This window comes from Camelus bactrianus, chromosome 3, assembly GCF_048773025.1.
Source record: "Camelus bactrianus isolate YW-2024 breed Bactrian camel chromosome 3, ASM4877302v1, whole genome shotgun sequence".
Classification (NCBI taxonomy): domain Eukaryota; kingdom Metazoa; phylum Chordata; class Mammalia; order Artiodactyla; family Camelidae; genus Camelus; species Camelus bactrianus.
The window spans coordinates 76,472,784-76,493,415 of NC_133541.1; the positions used below are offsets into that span (position 1 = coordinate 76,472,784).

Here is a 20,632-nt window from a genome sequence, read left to right on the forward strand (position 1 = left end):
AGAACAAGGAGATATTTATACATTGCTCATTCATTCATTCAAGAAATGTTTACTGAGGTATTGCATGCTAGACATTCTGTAGTAGGTGCTGAAATTATCATGCTGAACAACAGAAGCACAACTCTCTTTACAGGATGTACAGTCTGGGCTGGGGGTTGGGGTGCCAGAAAGACTATATGAAGGACTAAATTTAAAAAGAGCAGGAAGCAGAAGGAAAAGTGGTGAATGTGAGCTAATTTTGGAAAGAAATTATATTAGGATTCCACAGAACACTGAGGGTATGTCAGATGATGCTTTAAATCAAATTCCACAAAAGATTTTTTTCATTTGAAAGTCATTCCAGTGGGGAGGGGTGTATTGTAGCTCAAGCGGTAGAATGCATGCTTAGCATGCACGAGCTCCTGGGTTCAATAACCAGCACCTCCTCTAAAAATAAATAAGTAAACCTGATTACCTCCCTCTGCCAAAAATTGAAAAAAAAAAAAAGTCATTACATAGTTTAAATAAAATGCTAATGTGGTTTCAAGACCAAGAGGGTGCACTTTTTATAAAATAGACCAACATATATCTAACAAAATAATTAATACATGTGAATATTGGTCCAGGTAATGAACTGAATATTGATTTCAAGTCCATTTTTGGTGCGTATAAAAGTTGAGAAATTAGTAGTTAATTTTGCTATTTACTGTTACAGTTACGTGTTTCATTCAGAAAATTAAGTCAAAATTGATAGAGGCTATTTTAGTAGTCTTCATAGTAATACATGTGTATTCTTTTTAAAAGAACAAAAAAAAATTATCTGACACCATTAAGATTTTTTTTAAAGCATATAGCTTATTGAGTTTGTAAATAGTCCACCTAAATTTGTGTAATACTTGGTTTGTGAATAGAAGAGGAAATTAGAAAAAGAGAACATTGTAAGGAGAGTTAGGCAGGTATTTATTTTCTAGATACTCTCATTAAAGAAAAAGCCATTAAGTCTCCACCTCTAGAGTAGTTGTATTTAAGGCCTAGATCCCTGGTGAAGAGGATAATAAAGATCAGGAAACGACAATTAAAATGCTAATCCCTCTCTCAGAGTTCTGGCTTAATGTCTGAGGGCCTAATAGAAAGAGGAAAGTAGGAATGACTGTTTTTAGAGAACATTCATTCTAATATATACTTTAACTTGGTTTTGTTTTGTTTAATAATGAACTGCATTATACATTAACAAGGAAAAATAATCAAGCCATTGCCTTTAATGCTATGTTGTTAATGAACGTGTAGTTTAAGGCTACACTATTTTTTTTTAATTGAAGTATAGTCAGTTTTCAACTTCAGTTTATTGTGTCAACTTCTGGTGTATAATATATATACATATATAAATTCCTTTTCATATTATTTTTTATTATAGGTTAGTACAAAATATTGAATATAGTTCCCTGTACGATACACTAGAACCTTGTTGTCTATTTCATATGTAGTAATTAGTATCTGTAAATCCCAAACTCCCAATTTATCCTTCTACCCTCCCCTCTCCCCGCTGGTAACCATAAATTTGTTTTCTATGTCTGTGAGTCTATCTCTACTTTATAAATAAGTTCACTTGTGTCATTTTTTTTTTTTTTTTTAGATTCCACGTATGAGTAATATCACATGGTCTTTTTCTTTCTCTGGGTTACTTAGAATGACAGTCTCCAAATCCATCCGTATTACTGCAAATGGCCTTATTTCATATATTTTTATGGCTGAGTAGTATTCCATTGTGGATATATACACCACAGCTTCTTTATCCAGTCATCTGTCAGTGGACATTTAGCTTAAAGGCTGCACTATATAATGTGGTCATTGCTGGCCACATGGGGCTGCTGAGCTGTTTAGCTTTTGAAATGTGGTTAGTGCTTCTAAAACACTGAATATCAAATTTGATTTAATTTTAATTGATCTAAATTTAAAAGTTGATACATGATTCAGTTATTGGGAAAGTTTAAGTATGTTTGGAACAAACTAGGTATATGAATCTACCTTTTCCAGCTGTAAATTTGATGAAATCTAAATGCAGATCAAATATTTCAAATGAAAATTCACATCTAAATTGAGATGTCCCATAAATGTAAAATGCACCTTCTATTTTAAAGATGTAGGATGATAAAACGTAAAATATCTCTACCATAATTTTTATAATGATGCCTGTTGTTATAATAATATTTGGGGTATATTGGGCTAAAGAAAAAACTTAATAAAATCAGATTCACTCTTTTGTTGTTGTCACTTTTTTAAATGTGGCTAATGGTATATTTAAAATTACTACGTGGCTTGCATTATATTTCTTTTGGACTGTACTGGTTTAATGAGTTTCTCTAGGATGTCACTGGAATCTGTCTGATGTAATCTGGCTCAGCACTAAGTCTCATCAAAATCATAGCTTTTTTTTTTTTTCTGTCTGACTCTACTGTCAGTGATGGTGTTGTTAATCTCAACTTTTTAAACAATCACTTATTCTGATGAGTAATTCAATATGATCTACTTTTTTGTTCCACTTATAACAACTGTAATTTTAAATTTGGCATTAGAGACAATAAAATTTCCTAGAAAATTTTAGTCAGGCAAATTGGTGAGAAATTGTGACAAAGGAAAAAGTAGAACTTTGAATATTATTATGTATTAAGTACTTTCACTGACAAAGTACTTTCACTGAAAAAGTACTTAAAGTGCATCTAGGAAAATTTGTGGTGTCTGCTTTCTCATAAGTTCTGTTCTTTTCATGTTTTCTTTTTATCCCCACCTCAAACAAAATGGTCAAAAAATATGGTTAAACGTGGAATGCTTTTCTGTCGGGTATCTCTATAGGTGACAAATATGACTTTCATCATGATCTTGTCTCATCTGTCAATTCTTCTAGGAGGTGATTTCCTCTCCTTTCTGAGGAAGAAGAAGGATGAAATAAAACTCAAACAATTAGTGAAATTTTCATTGGATGCTGCTTCTGGTATGGCATATCTGGAGAGTAAAAACTGTATACACAGGTAAGGAGAATCATTTTGAAACATCTTCCAGTTTTATTAATAGAATGCTAGAAAGCCGATATATTTGCTATCGTTCAGCAATGAATTTCTTTCACAAAACATGTATTTCCTTGTTGCTTTTCATATTTTGTGTGAAAGCATTCTTTGATAGCTGTTTCCATAGTCGACAGAAACACTTGTTTTTTGTCTTACCTGAGGTAAGTACATCTCATTAGACAATGACTCGCTTACTAATTAACATTTGTTTTAGTATAATCATGAATAGCATGGTGATAAGATGTACCACATGTTAGTCACATACGCAGCTACAATCTTAGAGCCAGAAAAGATTGATTCGTGTGTTACCTATTCTCATTTTTCAAAGAAACTACTTACAAGGTCATAGCAAAGTGTAACAGTAAAACAATTCATGACAGTGAATTTGGCCAAGGGTAAAAGATTTTAGCATACTAGTTATTTCAAAGGAGATGTTAGAAAACTTTCTCTAATAATATAAGACCAGCAACTTGGTCTTAATGTTTTATAGATGGTGGTTTTAGTTGCTTTTAGCTGAGTGTCCTTTATTGCTAAATGTCAGTACACCTTAAGCTTTCTTGCAGAATTTATGTCAGATCCTAAATATGGCTAAGTGTATATAAGCAAAATGAAGTCGGGGATTGATAAAGTTTTTTGCTGGAAACAGCACCGTATACTGTTTAATGTGAAGCAGGGTTCATTGTTAGACCGAACTATTGTGGGCTTTATCTAAGCTGGTTGGTTACTGAGGTGTATTTTCCTCTAATGTGTTTCATTATTAGCCTTTGACTTAACATTTTGGTGAAGTTGTGTAATGTAGAATTGCAGCAGAACAAAGTTATTTTCACCTGAAATATACATTTATTTGATTTCAATGAATATTTTTGACTTAATTTTCCCAGAATATTTTGTTTAGTATTCAGTTTTATTGTGAAACTAGAATTATGACTTATATTTCAGATATAGTTCAATGACTGCATGTGTTTTAAAATACATTTCAATAGGGATACTATTTTTCTGGAAATTAAGATAACTAAAACTAAACCACTGTCACTGTATTTCCATTTTTACTTTGTATGAATATAGACTGTGTTTCCTTTTCATGAATATAAGTCAAATCACACTCTAAGAAATTTTTAAAGACTTAAAAATTTGATTTTGGATAAGAATTACATTATCACTAATTTCAATGAGAGGAAACTTTTTTTGTTAAAAGTAACAATACAGGATTTTGCCCTTTATTTAGGGAAAGCTAACTGCCATCTGCAATTTAGAATGGTTTCAATTCTGTTGATAGAGGCACTTAAAAAAAATACAGTCATACATTTGCAACGAAAGCAATCACTAAAAGGCAGCAAGACACTGAAACAACAGTTTACTCAACCACAATGCACCGGAAATTAAAGGCTGTTATTGGTAACTGACAATAAGACAGTTTCAATAATGTGTATTTATTATGGTTTAAAGTCATAGATAGACTAATTGTGGGTGGCAGTTACCTTTTAAAAATTTACCCCACGTACCAGTTCATAACATTATCTGCTGTAATATTTTTCCACTTTGCTTTTTGAGAATTTTCATTCTATTACAAATTTTTAATAGTCAGCCCATGCTTGACCACAACCTGGGAGACTAGACACAGTCCTCTCCTATTTGCCTGTGGGAAAGATTCCTGACTGAGCATTCTGAACAATGTCACTGAGAGCAGGTTTGACAAATAGGTTGCAGTGCTAACTTTCAGTGATTGGTAGTGGCTGTCTGTGTTGTGCATTGAGAAGGATTCCAGGATCAGTGACGATCCAGTGATCGGTTAGTCACATCTGTCAGGGTGCTGACAAGCGGTAACACAAAAACCTCAAATTTGTCATCTGTCGCATAGCATATTTTCTTTTTGTCTTCATTTTCATAAGTACTTTTTTCATAAGGGTGTCCTTACTAACTATTATAGCAACAATATATTATTTTTCTGTAGTCACGTTCACTGATACCATCTCAACTATCTGCTATCCTCATTTCCCTTGTTAACCATGATTACTGGATCAATTTTCTGGTATCTCTAGCCAATGGTCTTAGAGTGTTCCTCTTCAAACTTATGTAAGTGCTCTTGTAGATGAATTCATTTTTTTTTTCTTTTCATTTTGGTACTTCACCAATACATGACACAATATTGAGAAAATAAATCATTTTCTGTGTTTTATTTTTTGTAGAAGTGAATTGTGCTATAGAACCTGGTTCTTTGTGTCTTCCTGTGGAAGTGTTTCTTTGGTAGTAGTAGTCATTGCAGTAGAGTTTTAACTGATTTATAGTTTAAAGATACACTTAGGACATGTTATGTGTTTTTCTTCTAAGAAATATCAAATATGTACCTATACTTACATAGTGTAAGTATAAAATAAATATATGAATACTATACATATAGTATTCACTACAGTGAAAAGTGTTTTTTCCTCATTAGAAAAATTTCTGAGGTCTTTCAGAATTTAAAGTATCTAAAACTTGATTGAAAGTTTCCTTTCATTTTTCAAGTAATAAAGAAAGGCACCACGCCCAATTCTTGACATTCCAAAATATCTGCATGTCTAACAGTTCTAAAGTCTGTGTCCCATAAATCAAAGCAAGAAATTTAAATATGCTTTAAATTTTATATGAACTTATATATGTTATTCTGTTCACTAAATTAGAGGTCACTGGAATTCAGTACTTGAAAATATTTCTAATTGTATCTCCCCAGGATAATATCTTAAGTTCTGGGGGACACATTATCTTTTTTTCGCTATGTTTTATTATTTTGATTACTATGAGAAGAACAGAGCAGTGATTCATTATTGATAAATAAGTATGACAGCTACAAAATGGAAACAAGTAATTGCATAAAGAAATAGCCTGATTTTGGAAAATGTTCTTGTTGTAATTTCCATTTAACTTTCAAGAATGTTCTCTTGATACACTGAGTTTCTGACTGAAACTTTTTCTGTTTGTAGTTAGAGAATGCTGGATATATTGTGTTTCAGTTGAGTTGTAAACAACTCCATTTTCTTTATAATTATTCTGTAGGCGAATGTGAAATTTTCTTTCCTACTTGCACTTTATAAGAATACTTGAAGTACACTGATGAACTTTGGAGGGAGGTTTACTTACAATGGTATGTTATTAGATTGTTAGGTGTCACTGTAGAAAGATTATTAAACCTAATTATTTTTGATGGTAAATGGATTGAAGTTTGACATTATACTAGATTTAAATGGTAATAGCATTTACAGTTTTACTGCTGATGAGTTCTACTGCAAGATTTATGTTTACTTGGATTTATTTTTAAAAGTGGTTCAGTGCCATCTTCTTTGTTTGTCCATAGAAAATAAAGGGAGGATAAACTCTTGATTGCCGCATATTTGAGTTAAAGTCCATAATCTGTGGGAGTATTGGAAGCATTTCTTCATTTTATGATATTCTGTGTCGTTGTCAATACTGGAAAAGGTGTTTTGGAGAGGTGCCATAGGATATGATTTCTTAGTCTATTTTAAACCTTGTGCTGATTCCTCTTCATTTTTGGTTCTCTTCCACAATGATGTTTCTTTGTTATGGAGTAAGGTTAACAATTCTACAAATGAAGGTATATAAGACCACATATATTTTATTATTTAGTAAGGGTTTTGCTTCTCTATTGAGAAAAATATTTCCAGTACTTCACAAACACAGAGAGTAGCCTATTCTGCACCAAGGTGATAGCAACATGAAAAGTATGGTCCCTGCCTTCAAATGGATGTAACAGAAAAATAACAATGCAAAGAGGTAATCAATTTAAGTGATAATATGTACAAAATACCATGGGAGTAATATCAAGAGGGTCTAATGTGACTTATCAGTATGAGAGCTATGGTGGTGAGTAATCAGAGAAAGTTTTACAGAGGATACTGTTTGAGACTTGATGAATGAGTGTGTTGTTGAATAGACAGAGAAAGAATATTGTGGCTGAAGGAAAGTTGAAAGCAAAGTTACAGTGTTTTTCCTGAGAAAGCACAACTTAATCACAGAGTGACAAAGAGTTCAATATTATCAAAATGGGAAGTCCAAGGGACATCGGGCTGAGCCAGATGTACAAGGTTATTCTTACCAAGAGCCGTGTATACCATTTAGTTTGGCTAAACTTCAGGAATATCTAGCCATACATTCAGGTACTTTTAAGACACTTAAAATGATACGGTTTTTAACTGGGAAAGAAAAATAATTTGAACAAAATTTACAAAACTCTGAAAAATGTATAGTCTTGTGAAAAGGTGTAGGCATGGGATCGATTATTTTTATGTTTCAATGGAAAAACTAATTTAGGAAAGCTAAGAGCACCCAGAAAGGAACAATATTACTTTCACTAAAATAGGTTCTAGAAGATTGTTTCATCCAGTGATTTCTGATAAGTCTTAGGCACATGTACTTTTTAAGATAAATGGAAGATGCCACTTCTATCTTATTTTTGTTTTTCATGATTTCATTTTATAAAGCTAAAGATTTGGGATGAAATCAATCATTTACATTTTTTCCAGTGATTCTTTAGAGTTTTTCTTTACTTTTTAAATGCAACTGATTACCTAGCATCTGAGTTCTTCCAAAGCTTTGAGTGTACTGAGGAAGTTTCCTTGTGCTCAGTGAATGTTCGTATTATTTAAATGGTAGGATAAAACTAAAATAGGTGAAGTTTTTTTAATGTTTTGAACCCTTCATATTTTCTTTGTCTCATGTTGAGCCATATATATAATGGAAGGGAACTTAAGATCACTTTACAGAAGAAGTAATTAAGGTCCAGAGAGATTAAGTGAAGGTCATATAGAGAATTTATGGCGGGACTACTGCCTACACTACCTAACAGTGGTCTTAGATGTGTAGACTTCATTCTAACACATTCCCAGTCCTTCCAATGCCAGTGTTCTATTCTGTCTCCTTCGAGTGTTAGTAATCCTAACAGCTGACATTTATTACTTACTGAGTACCAGGCACTATGCTTATTAAGTGCTTTAGATGCAACATCTGAGAATGTAAGCTCCACAAAGGCAATAATTTTACCTGTATTGTTCACTGTTGGATCAGTACCTGGCACTTAGAAGTGCATGAATGAATCCTCAAAACAACTGGAGGTACTATTGCTATGTCTGTTTTAACATGAGGAAATGCATGATCAGGGAGGTATCTTGCCCAAGATCATATGAAAAGAAAGTGGCCAGTCCAGGATGTGGATCCCAGAACTCTGGTTCGAGAGCCCCAACTCTGAATCACTGCACTGGTCTGGACTGCTTTCCATAAGAAATGCATGTTCTGACCAATTAGGAGATTCAGGGCAGAAAGCCAGATAGCATTTGGTGTGGTGGCTGTAATCAGCATCTGGACTCTTTGTGATCATGAGTAAAAAACAGAAGAGGATGCTGAAGCCTGCAAAATGAATTTTAGAAAGATATACCAAGGTGTGTTTTTTGTTGTTTTTTAAATGAACAGTTGCTGAAATGCAGCAGTATTTTGTTATTGCTTCCCCATTTAATTAAAGGTTGAAAATTTATTTTTTTCATTTTTTATACACTATTGTTTAGATACCTCCTTCTGCTTTATCTGTTAATTAAAAACACAGGATTAGCATAGAAATGCTATAATCTCAGTGAGTTGACTAAGCATTTATGACTGATTTTCTTGTTCTAACATTTGATTACAATTTTGAATATATTAAGCTGTATTTTATTTTTCGCTTCTAAACCAATTTTGCTACAGTACAGAGAGAACTGCTCAATAATTTTAAATGTGTCAAAAATATTTGGTCCTTCTCTAGTTTAACCTTTTTTGTTTCCCTAGTGCAATTTGGTATTTGCATATACAGTGTGATTATCCTCCAAAAGATATCACAAGAACAACCTTTCTAAAAATTATTTATCCTGCTACTTTATTCACTGTCAGAATTTCCCATCTCTCATTTCACTCACTTTAATTAAGTGATTTTTACCTAAAGTCACATGTCTGTTTCCAGGAATGAAAAAGGAATCCTTCTCATACTGGAATCAGTGAACATGTTGGCTCGAGTTAAAATACCGGAATATCTAGCTGTTTTCTTAGAAAACAAAAATGAGGGATTTGGAGTAAGTGGTCAGAGAACAGAAAAGCTTTGCTTTACGGTTACTGGTGGGAAAGGTGCAGCATGTATAGGATACTGTTCAGGAACTCAGCTCAGTCTAGTAAATAAAATGCACATGCTGGAGACTGAGAAGCAGGGAAAGGAGGAAGCAGGAGTACCTGACAGCTATTTCATGGTTCAGTTACTGCCTTGCCTGTTACGTAGAAATGATAGGAAATCTGGCCTGTACCTCATTCTCTATTATTTCTGACTTTTATTCAAATAACTACGTTAAGTGCATTTCTGGTTCAGAATGTCAAAAGTGATCTTTATATTAAACAAATACAAATGGTTAGGTTACCGTTTTCTCTTAGGGACTATTTGATTACAAAGAACAGAAATTGCTTAAGCGAACTTAACTCTATGTTCTTATAAATTTCCTATTGCTTATCTCACAGAACTCAAAAGACAGCAAGTTCAGCCAGCTTTGGGAGCTGTTGGAATTAGGAACCGCAAAGCAGTCAGGAACCAAGGCAGCATCTCTTTTTCTTTACCCTCAGCGCTCTCTTGCTTTTTCATTATTTCTTCTTGTTATGTTGCTGCTTCATTTCCCTCTGGCTCTGAAGACTACATTCCTCTGCCCCATTTGCAAAGGTCTCTCAAGTGATATTTGAGTCAACATAACCTTCCTGGCCTCACATCTGCAGATAATTAATTAGTCTTTGAGATCTAATATCAAATACTTGGCAGAAAGAATTGATTGGCCCAGCTTACATTAGGTGTCTGCCCTTCCTTTAATCAATAACATGACCAGACAGGGAAGAGTAGGCAGGATCACGGTTACATAGATTTGCAGGAGCTGATTTCTGTGTGTGAGGGGATAATTCTCAGAGGATGGGACATGTACTAAGCAGGCTCCCTAAAAGATGGCCATCACTCATTCATTGAGTACTTCCTATTTGGAAAGCACATTAATTATCTTATTTAGTCCTCATATTTCTGTAACGATGGTGTCTCTATTTTACAGTAGAAAAAATTGAGCCACCAAAGTAAGTAACTTGTCCAATGCCATAGAGCTGGTAAGGGGAAGATCTGAGCCTAGATTGAGTGAATGACAAAACCTATGAAACTTAAGCAAAATATTTAAACTATGTGTTAGATATGTCTCTGCTTTTGTGAATATGATCAACCATGTGGACATCTCTCTTACAAAGTACATCTTAAAACCATGTAATAAATGCTGATTTAGAGAAAGCCTCATTGTAGGGATGAGAGAATTTTTTACAGGTCTTACCTCCATGTTTTCCTGGGGTGATTCATTACCACACAGTTGCATGTGGTAGGACTGGCTGACTTTTTGCAGCAGGTGGTCCATGCAGTCTCCTTAAATCCCAGCTCACATCATATCCATACAATAGGCGGGAGATCAAGCCCAGAACCATGGAGTTGGGTAACCGTTCGTTAAATTCCGGTTCCCAAGTAAACCTGAGTTATGCTTGCGTAGCTAGCTTTTTCTAGTCTTGGTCAAAGAGAAATTCTGGCCTCTGAGGACTCCATCAGAACATGGTTGACACAGAGGCAGGCTTACTCTTCTTGCTTGCAAATTGTTTCCTGCTCTCTGGTGACCAAGGCAGGATCAGAGCCACCAGCAAATGGAACTAGAGAAATCAAACCTGAGCCATTTACTAGGTATTGACTCACCTCACTAATTTTGAGAATCGCTAGGGGTTTTTTGCCCAGTTATTATCTTAAAATATTATTTTTATTTTATGAAATACAGAAGCACAATGAGAAGCCCTTTACATTCCTATATTTCCCTTTTCAGGTATCTCAATGCCAATCAGACTGTCTCCCTCTGCATTTGCCAACTATAGTAGCCTGGAAGGCTAGCATTTGCAGCGCTGTTTAACAGCTTCAGCATAGTGGTTAAGATCACAGATTTGGCACTGGAATGCTCTGTGTTTGAATCCTGGCTCTGCTACACATCAGCTGTGTGACATTGGACCTCTGCCTCCACCTTGACATTTCCTATTACCTTTACCCTGTTTATTGTTTTATCAGTTCTTATCATGACCTGGTATTTATTTTACTTACATCTACATATGCATGTATGTGTGTATAAGTATATGTATGGCAGTGGTACATACAGACTTTCCCTCTACCCTTCTAGGTTCTCTCAGCTAAGACCCTCCTGTAATGAAAGACAGATTAATTGGAGAAAAATAGAAGTTTAATTGCAAGTATACCTCCTGTATACATGGGAGATACCCAGGAAAACAGAGTAACTCCCCCAAATGACCCAAGCCACTATCTTAAATATCATTTTCAGCTAAAGACTGGTATTGGGGTAGTGGGAGGCCAGTTACAGGAGGTTACTAGGAAAACCACAGTGAACAAGGGTAAGGTTGTTATGCAGATCGGTCCAGTATCTCCTCCATTGATTAGAGTTGCTAGAGATGTAGTCATTCCCCTCTTCCTGGTACAGAGAGGGAGACATCCTTACAAATGGAGATCTCCCTTATAAGTATAAATGTCTCTTACTAAAGGGTTAGTCTTCAGAGCTTCTTCAGTGTCTGCTCAAATAATCAGCTCAAACCAATTCCTAACCCTAAGAGGCATATTTTGAGGTGGCAAATTCTGCTCCCTTTCAGTGGTGAATCAACAAACTCTGCCCTTAAAAGCTTATAGAAGTGACAGAAAGCAGGTAATAAATGAATTTTAAAAATAGTAAGCAAGTTATTATTAAATATTCCACGTAGTGGTAAATGTTATAGAGAGGTATAATATAGGATTAAAGGGAATGAGAAGGTGGCAGCAGGCACTGTTTTATAAAGGGTGTGAGAGGAGACCCAAAAGAGATAAAGGAGTGAGGGCTGTGTATATCAGTGAAAAGAACATTCCTAGCTGTGGATGTGGCAGGTACTGAGATAGGTGCATGCCAGATGTGTCCAAAGAAGGCCAACAAGGGAGACAGGAAATGAGGTTAGATGGTTATTGGATGGCCAGATCAGGAAGATCTTGTAAGTCACTTTGCTTTTAGTCTGCACCAGATGGGGGCCCTTGAGGACAGACTTGATCTGCCCCAGGTTTTAGAGTAGTTGGAATTCTTTAAAAAATATACTGGCAAGGAGCAAGTGCAGAAACAAGATGAGCAGGTAAAGAGCTATTGCAGTGATGTAAATGAGAGATTATGGGAGCTGGACCAGGATGGTAGTGGTGGAGACCACTAGAAGTGGCCAGTTCTGGGTGTATGTTGCAGATAGGGCCATCAGGATTTGCTACTATGTTAGATCTCCTACGTAAGCAAAAAGAGTGAAAGATGACTTCACATTCTCAGAGACTTTCAACAGTCTTCTGGTATTGTTTTCCTCATAAATTCAGGTAGCTCTAAGATACTCTCCAATGTTTTATATTTTCCGGAATTCTAATAATTCTAACATGACTCCTTCAAACTGTAATGAGCCAAAAGCATAACACGTAGCTTTCTTTTTACTGGGAGCCTCCGAAATGCCAAGAAACATGCTAATGATGGTGACAAATCCAACAGCGGACCGAGCGCCCCTCCCACTGGCAGTCAGGCTTTCCCTCACTAATGCCGTCATTCTTGTAATGGAAGAAAATACAAGCAAGTGACCTCAAGATCTTATCTGCAGGTTTTTGCACTTAAATTAGACATGTTTTCCAAATAAGTTATAGATCTTTAAGAAGGCTACCTTGCACATAGTATCCTAGGTCACAGACCCACTGATTTTAAAGAGATAAGTAAAATAATGCATGCCAAATTATGCATAAGTAAAATTATATATGCATTATTTATACAGGGTCGTATTTTTCCCCAGGATCTCTGGTTTTATGATTTGTAGATGAAAATTATTATTTGCCTAACCTAATAACTCAGTAATGTTGCTGGTTAATAATGCCAGTGATTCATGTCTGATTCTCGGAGAATGTGATCTGTAGAACTAAAGTGCCACATAAGAGACGATGTCATTCACTTGCTGTTTTGTTTAATACTCAAAAGGCCATTTTCTTCTAATGTAAGGATTTGGACTGTGAGATAAAATGACTTCTATTTTGATAAACATTAAATTTTTATAAAATAGCTTAGAAACAGTAGTTAATGGTCTGGTACACTTAATTATACTCCTTATGAATAGGTATTTTTATTATAGAAAAGAAACCACTTGATGCTTTTGTGTTCTCCATTTGACCTTTTAATGCTGAACATTTTTAGTGCACAGTTTGATTTGCTTTTGGGGGTAAGGAAATAGTGCAAATTTTCTGTGAACATTTTTCATTGAGTACTTTTTATAGTAAGGATGTGATAAATATCTGATGTATGAATGAATGAGTAAATGGATAAATTAATGAGTAAATGAAATAGATCTCTTATCTGCTATCCAGAGTTCTAGTTGGATGCCATTAGATGACTACTAGGAAAGTAATCCTAAATTGCTTCACCCTTAAATATTAATTGTGTATTTTCATTTTTCACTGGTTCATTTCTTTATGTAGCATAAATGAAGAGGTAATTATGTCTAATGCAGACCAGTATGCGGTATACAAACAGACCAAAACTCCTTTTCTGTCACAGGTTAAAATGAAGGTTTTAGGATGCTTAGAGCATTTTTTGAATCATGTGAATGTGATCATTCCAGAGTTTTAGTGAGACAATATCAGTTCTGTTCTCAGAATACTGTCATCCTCCAAGAGTCACAGAAGGTGAATACTACCGTGTTTCAATCCATTTTTCATCTAACAGTAGTTACTTGTTATATTGACCCTGTTCTATTACAGGCAGTGATCAGGGCTTAAGAAAGTGGCAGTAATTTATAACATGCTGAAAAGTATTAATTTTTAACATGTACTTTGAAATAATTGGCAGTAAATATCAGATGTGTTATTATGCATTAAAGTGCTTGGCAGGCACATACTTCATTTAGCCTCTTTCTCCCTCACCTGCCCTCTGTCCATTCATCACGTGAATAACGAGAGAATGTGAATGGATGGCTAGAAAAGTGCCGGGGTACTTAGTTCCTTACCACTTCAGAAACTTTAATTCCCAGTGAGTAATATGTCTCCCTTCATTTTTAAAATTCCCATTATGCCTCTTTAAAGTTAGGCTTCTATTTACTTACATAAATTAGTGAAGGAATAAAATTAAAATAATTATATTTGCTGTTTGAGATCTTTTAAAACCCAAGGCAGGACTTAACCATATGTCATTCATACAAGAAACTGTTTAGAAGTGGGATATGACCCCATGATGAGGCCATGGAAGGCATCTCTGAAGAAGTGACTCTTGAACTGAAAGTTAAGAGGTAACCAAGGAAAGATGGAAGAGAGGAGAGCAAACAGTCAACAGGGAAAGAGAGTGGCTTGGAGGTGGGAAGGAGAATGGGCTTCCAGGACAGTGAAAGACAATCATATTATGGCTAGGTTAAATACCAACTTAAGATGCAACCAGAGAGGTGGCAGGGACCAGACCCTGTGAGGTGGGCCCGGAGCAGGAGTTGCTGCTAACCGTGAGAGTAATGGAAGCCACTATAGGGTTTTGCTTAGGAGAGATCAGATTTATGTTTCATGCAGGTTATGCTGGCTGGAGGGAAGAGTAGAGACAGGGAAGGGAAGCTTTCAGGGAAAGTCATTACCAAGACACCTTCCATGCTTCTGACTTGTGCAGCTAGATCATGGGTTGTTATACTCAGGAAATACTGAAAAGGAGCATGGTTTTTTGGCTTGTTTAGTTTTGGGTTTTTGAGGGGAGAAATTGTGGGTGAAATTTATTCTGAGGCATGTTGAATCTGAAGTGCCTATAAGATATCTGTGAAGCTATTGAATAGGTAGGTGAGTATTTAGACCTAGAACTCAAGGGAAAAGTCTGATGTGGAGATAACAATGTGGAAGTGATGAAAGCAAAATGAATACATAAATGGATAAGTGAATCAGTGAAACTGAATTAATCAGGAATCAATGAAAAATATTTGAGGATAAAAGAGCAAGGAAGAATATATTTGATTTTTAACTCTACATATAAATATTTTAAAAACTATCAGCTTATTTTGCCTCTAGATTTTTTTAAATGAGAAGGCAATTTAAATATTACTTCTAACTTTTGTTGGTAGTATCCAGTATTTGTCATTTCTAGTACCATTAACGTAGTTTGACACTAAAATAACTCTAAAATAAGGTTTACTTATTTGCTTACTCAAGAATTCACTCTTACTTGCTTCCTTTAAAATTAAAAAAAAATTTATTTCAGCCTTGATAACTTTGTAGCCCCACAAATAACAATGACAAGTAAAAAATGAAAGAGGAAAATGTATTTTCATTGTACTCAGAAATGTTCCTAATTCTGTGCAAATAAATTACCAGTTGAAAAAAGAAATTTATAAAAGCACCATATAGAAAGAAACCTGTTTCCTTTGGAAAGTTTTCTTCTCTGGGAAGAAAACGAGGAAAGTAACTGATCTTGCTTCTTGGAGGTCTTGCTGTCTGGCCAGTAGACCTCATTTTGTAACATCTGAAATAAGATAGCAATGAAATCTGTGAGCTCGGAATACAGATTTGTGCTATTCTCCAGTGACTGGGCTTTAACGATGGCAACAATGAAAGTGTCTCTTACTGTTTTTTTCACATCTCAAGGCATGTATGTTAGTTTACATAAAATAAGACATTTCCCTAGTTTTTCTATGATTTAAAAAAATAAATTTCAAGACAAAAATAATCATCTTTCTAAAAAAGTATATTATATCCAGATTTTCTCCCCTCTGTCAAGAGAGGATTAACAATGCCTCCTTCACAATCAGTGGCTCTAAGCTTAAATTAAGAGATAGGAAAGCCTTTGAGAAAACTAAATGGCAATTCACATTAAACAGTGTTAAATTACTGTCCAAGTATAGACGATGAGGGAGTTGCTCACCAAGGCATATTAGAAGATGAAAGAAAACAAAGATGGATGAAGAAATAAATAGGTTAAAGTTGCCAGTTAAAAAGGTTTGACTGGGGTAAAAGCAGGTGGTAATCATTATTCTGTGTTTAGAATGTGGTCTCTGTGTAGCTGCTGCAAAGGACGACAGTGTCAGCTATTGTGGTCGGAGGTAGAATTTACTATTGGCGGCCAGTGCTGGGCTTTTCCTGGGCTACGGCTCCAGACCACGTACTGAAAGAGATCGCTCTGTGTATACCTTTTCTCTTATTTTCCTATTTCCATTTTCAAGGCTTTATTTATGTAGAAGAAAAACACAAAAACATTGAAAAAGTTTTACCTAATGTGTTTGTTAGTTTTCCTTCCTTTATATGCAAGAGAGGAATTAGCTTTTCCCTCATCATCTTTATGAATCCCCTATTCGTGCTGAATTGCAACCATTTCATGAAATATTGGAGTGTTGCTTGAACAGAATGTCTAATGCAGAAGAGCCACTGCAGTTTTCAGCAGTGTGTGTTCTGCCTGTTTTTCACAATGCTGTTTGCACCCTGCTGGGGAGCGTAGACAGCCAGTTTTCTGATCTGACATGTGAGAGATACTGCCTCCTCGCCATAGCATGAAGCCTTTCACATTTTCATAGATGTCTGCACCCTCTTGATTCATCTCATCTGCCTGTCTTTCCTGATCCCTCTGCCTATCCAAGTGTCTTTCCCAATGCAAGAAAATATGGTCATGGTCTAGAATCACCTCAGTTTTGAGAAGAGATAAGGGTAGATTTGCATCACTGCTGAATCTAAAAGCAGCCTGGTGACACCGGGATACAATGCTTATCTTCCAGGAGCACTGTTAACAGTGCAGTTAGTAGCATGAGGGGCTTGTTACATTGCTGCTGGAGGGATGGGTGGTTACCCCCTGCCTGAGCTTGATCTGCTCTTGGATCTGCTGCCTGTGTACCTATGACTTGGATCTGTCAGGGGTCCTCATTTATGCAGGAGGAAGGGATCCAGGAAAGGTGTGAATTTCATTTATCTTTTTTCTCATTTTTTAAAACTTTCCAAGAAGCAAGGGTAACAGGATATTTCAGAAACCTTTTTATATTACAGGATGAAAAGGTGTGAGAACCACTGCTTTCAAACTGTACGTTAAAGGAGATCTCTTTTTACTTGTTGTTGGAGCAACAGAAATCTACTTAAATTTTTCATTTGAAGCTCATCTGTTGGAGTTACTGTTCCTCTGAAGTTGTTCAAATATTGTTGCTTTATAAACACATACACAGCAAAAGCTGTGACTCTCTTGAGGGATGAAACTGTATTTTATTCACCTTAAGGCCATATTCCCATTGGTGGCAAAGTGCCGGGCATATATAGTACACCTGAGTAAGGCATACATTAAAGAATCAAATGTAGATTAAATTGTTGAGGAATCTTAAATTTTTGCAGCACAAAATATACTTGATTTTTATAAATACTCTTGGATGATGATACTTGGTAGGAAAAAAGGAAATTTCCCTAATTTATTCCAAAAAGCATAATGTACTCAACATGTTATGCCAAATTATTTAATATGCAAGAGAAAAACCATGGGAAATAGGTAACAGATGAAACAAGAAATCAAAAGAGAAAAATATATAATCAGAGTCATAAGAGTGGCATTTCTAAGACAGTATTGCCCTTACATGTGGTAATGATGGTTCATGCTGAAGGACATTCTTAGAAATGAAAGTCTTTGTGCACACAGTGAGCAGTTTGTAGGCAGTGATGGGCGTTCATTTCCCTGCGCACTGCATTGATGCTCCTCCCTTGAAGATACAAGGACTTGCCATGGGGTTGATTCCATAAGGCGAGCCTTTTGTAACTTACCATGAATACAGATGGTGAGCTTGGCATACCCAGGACTGGGTTTAATATCACTCATTTCTTTTAAGGTTCCTAGTAGCTACCAGTTATTCATTTTTCTTCTGTCATTTTCGGATTGTGCAATACTAGAGATGTTTGGATACAGAAGTAAACTGTATTAAAGTGATATTCTGTGAATGGAACTGTCATCCTCATTTTTGATACGTTAATATCAAATCTCATTGCATATAAAGTTATCTACAATTGTACAGGGTTTTAACTTGGAACTTCTGAGGATAATAGAAAGGGTTAGACAAACATGCATGAATCCTTGCTCTAGAACTTTTTCTTTAGGGCCAGACAGTGAATATTTTAGGCTCTCCAGGTCATATGGTCTCCAACACAACTACTCAACTCTGCCATTGTAATTCAAAAGAAGCTATAGAAAATAGGTAAACAAAACAGCCTGTGTTGCAATAAAACTTATTTGCAAATACGAGCAGCCAACAAGATTTGGCCCCGGGGCCATGTTTTGCTGACCCATGCATTAGAATAACTAAAAATATTTAAAAGAGGGTTACATCCCTCTTAGCCTTTCTACCTCTTATTTTACTTTGAGACCAGGCTCAAATCCCCTCCACCAGCTTCCGCTCCTTCTTGTCTCTTCTCTCTGTTACCTGTTCCGTATCTTCTCTTCCAAAATGAATGGAATGTCTTGTTTCTCCAGCTACATTGTTAGCCATTTGGTTATTTCCTTCCTTCCTTCCTGACCCCTTCCCTTCCCTACTCTTTCTACCCCCTCACTTCTTACTAGATGAGCCAGTAGATAATTTGTTGCTAAAACTGAGTTCAACTCTTAACTATCATTATAAGAGATACTATGAAAGTAATTAATTAGTATCTTTTAATTTCTCAGGCCCTAGCATAGTCACCATTCAGTGCTTATTTTTGCTAATGAAGATCTTAAATCTTTTTCTAACATTTTTAAAGAAAGTTTTGAAGGCTAGGGAGACCAGTTAGGCAAAATATTACATAGTAGTAGAGATGGAAAAGAGGTGGGAAATTAAACAGTTATAATTTATTGAAAGGAGTCATTTATCTCAGACTTAGATTGAATCCAGATGTTTTCCAAGTATCAAACTATTAACCAGCCTAGGCAGTTCAATGGAAAAAGGCTTATTACATGGGCATAGCAAAGTGGCATAGCGACAAAGTGTCTCTACATCCAGGAGTTTTGTGTGATTTATAATAATGGTTTTCTTATCTGCAGGTTATGTTCACTGTAAGATTATGAAAACAGGCCAAGTTATTTTTAAATATCTCTGTAGGTAAGCTTCTGTTAGTTCTCCACCAGACAGATTTTATGGGTTTTTTCCACCAGAAAAACTCCTCTTTTCCTTTGGGAGGATTAGAATTTTCAGCTTCCATTGACTTGTGGTTTGTGGTATTTTTTATTCTTAAATTTTGTAGTTAGGAGCTTTTTCTTTATAACTCAAAATTATAAAAATATACCATATAAAAAATGACTATAAATTCTTCCCTTTTCTTCCTACTCCTCCTCCTCCTTTTCTCAAGCCACGTTGGCCCACCCTGTGCAAAGTGTACTCTGTCAGTTTTGCGAGAGAATTTTAAAATGAGTAAGAAGTTCCCTTCCAAGGGGTTTTCATATAAAAGAAAAATGTAAGACACATGAGTACAACCGGAGTATCACATGGAAAATGATGAGCTACAAAAGAAGTCAAATAAAGTAGTATGAATTAGGAAAACTTTTCTTTCATTAGGTCAGATAAGTGAGCAGGAGACAGTGTGTGAGAGTTAGAAGTGTCAGACGAATGGTACTGGTGTCCTGAAGAGGTCGCTACACTTCCAAAAATGTTTAACCTAAGCTGGAGAGATGGAAACCTGTGAAATACAATTTTTACCAGTTTTCTTTGCTGATAGATGTTGATAAACAATGTAATATTGCTGATTCTAGATACCAGTTATAATGGAATTGTTTTAGCTTTAGCCCTGGTAAAAGTTTTGACTGCTCCTGTTACTTCATAGATTTTCTCTTTTCTCTTTGTAAGGAGAATGCTGTTAGATGATAAAAAAACAAAACAACACTGTCAACACATTGCTTTATTTCTGTCTGCAAGTATAATTTGACCATGTCTTTGTTATGTAAAATGTTAAGAAATTTATCACTCTTCCAGTTCTAAAGCATACCTGATGAATTAAATCAAATCGAAACCAATTTCTTTGTCTGAAATGTTGCAATTTTGCCTCATTCTGAGAAACAAATGGATATTCACATTCTTCTTGTGGTGATGTCCTTGATTATAGGCTGCCACCACATTTCAAGATAATTGTTACTGACACAGTACACATACAACATTTGCATTGTGTTTTGCCTTTAGGATGCCAGTCTTCGTAAGTAAAGACAAACACATAGTTTGAGTGAAGACAAATGGCATTTTAAGCATAATACTCTTTCCCACTTTTTCCTCTTATATGAAAGAAAATTATTCAGCAGTTCAAAATACGGACTTAAGTGGAACGAATAATGAAAAAATACATCTATATGTGATCACGCTTTTTAAAATGTCAGAACAGAAGATGAATGGAATTTTGAGGCTGACGTTAAAAGATTTAGCTACTTTCTGTCAATATACATGTCAGAGCTCTTGGGTGAGACCCTGTTGTGAGACGGCTTGCCTAGGCTTTCAGGTTTCCATTTCGTCCATCCTATGGGATTTTACCTTTATTTTAAGGGACTTTGTTG

The 20,632-nt window shown here is 35.5% G+C and overlaps 1 protein-coding gene across 10 annotated transcripts in view; it reads left to right on the top strand.

The window, feature by feature from the left end:
* The window catches only part of FER (FER tyrosine kinase), a 364,680-nt gene that overhangs the window by 272,129 nt on the left and 71,919 nt on the right, over nucleotides 1-20,632 (top strand). For all 10 annotated transcript variants that reach the window (XM_074360443.1, XM_074360438.1, XM_074360441.1 and 7 more), the window contains one exon: nucleotides 2,882-3,005. In XM_074360443.1, coding sequence (XP_074216544.1) covers nucleotides 2,882-3,005 — 124 coding nt within the window. The remainder of the gene's footprint in view (nucleotides 1-2,881; nucleotides 3,006-20,632) is intronic.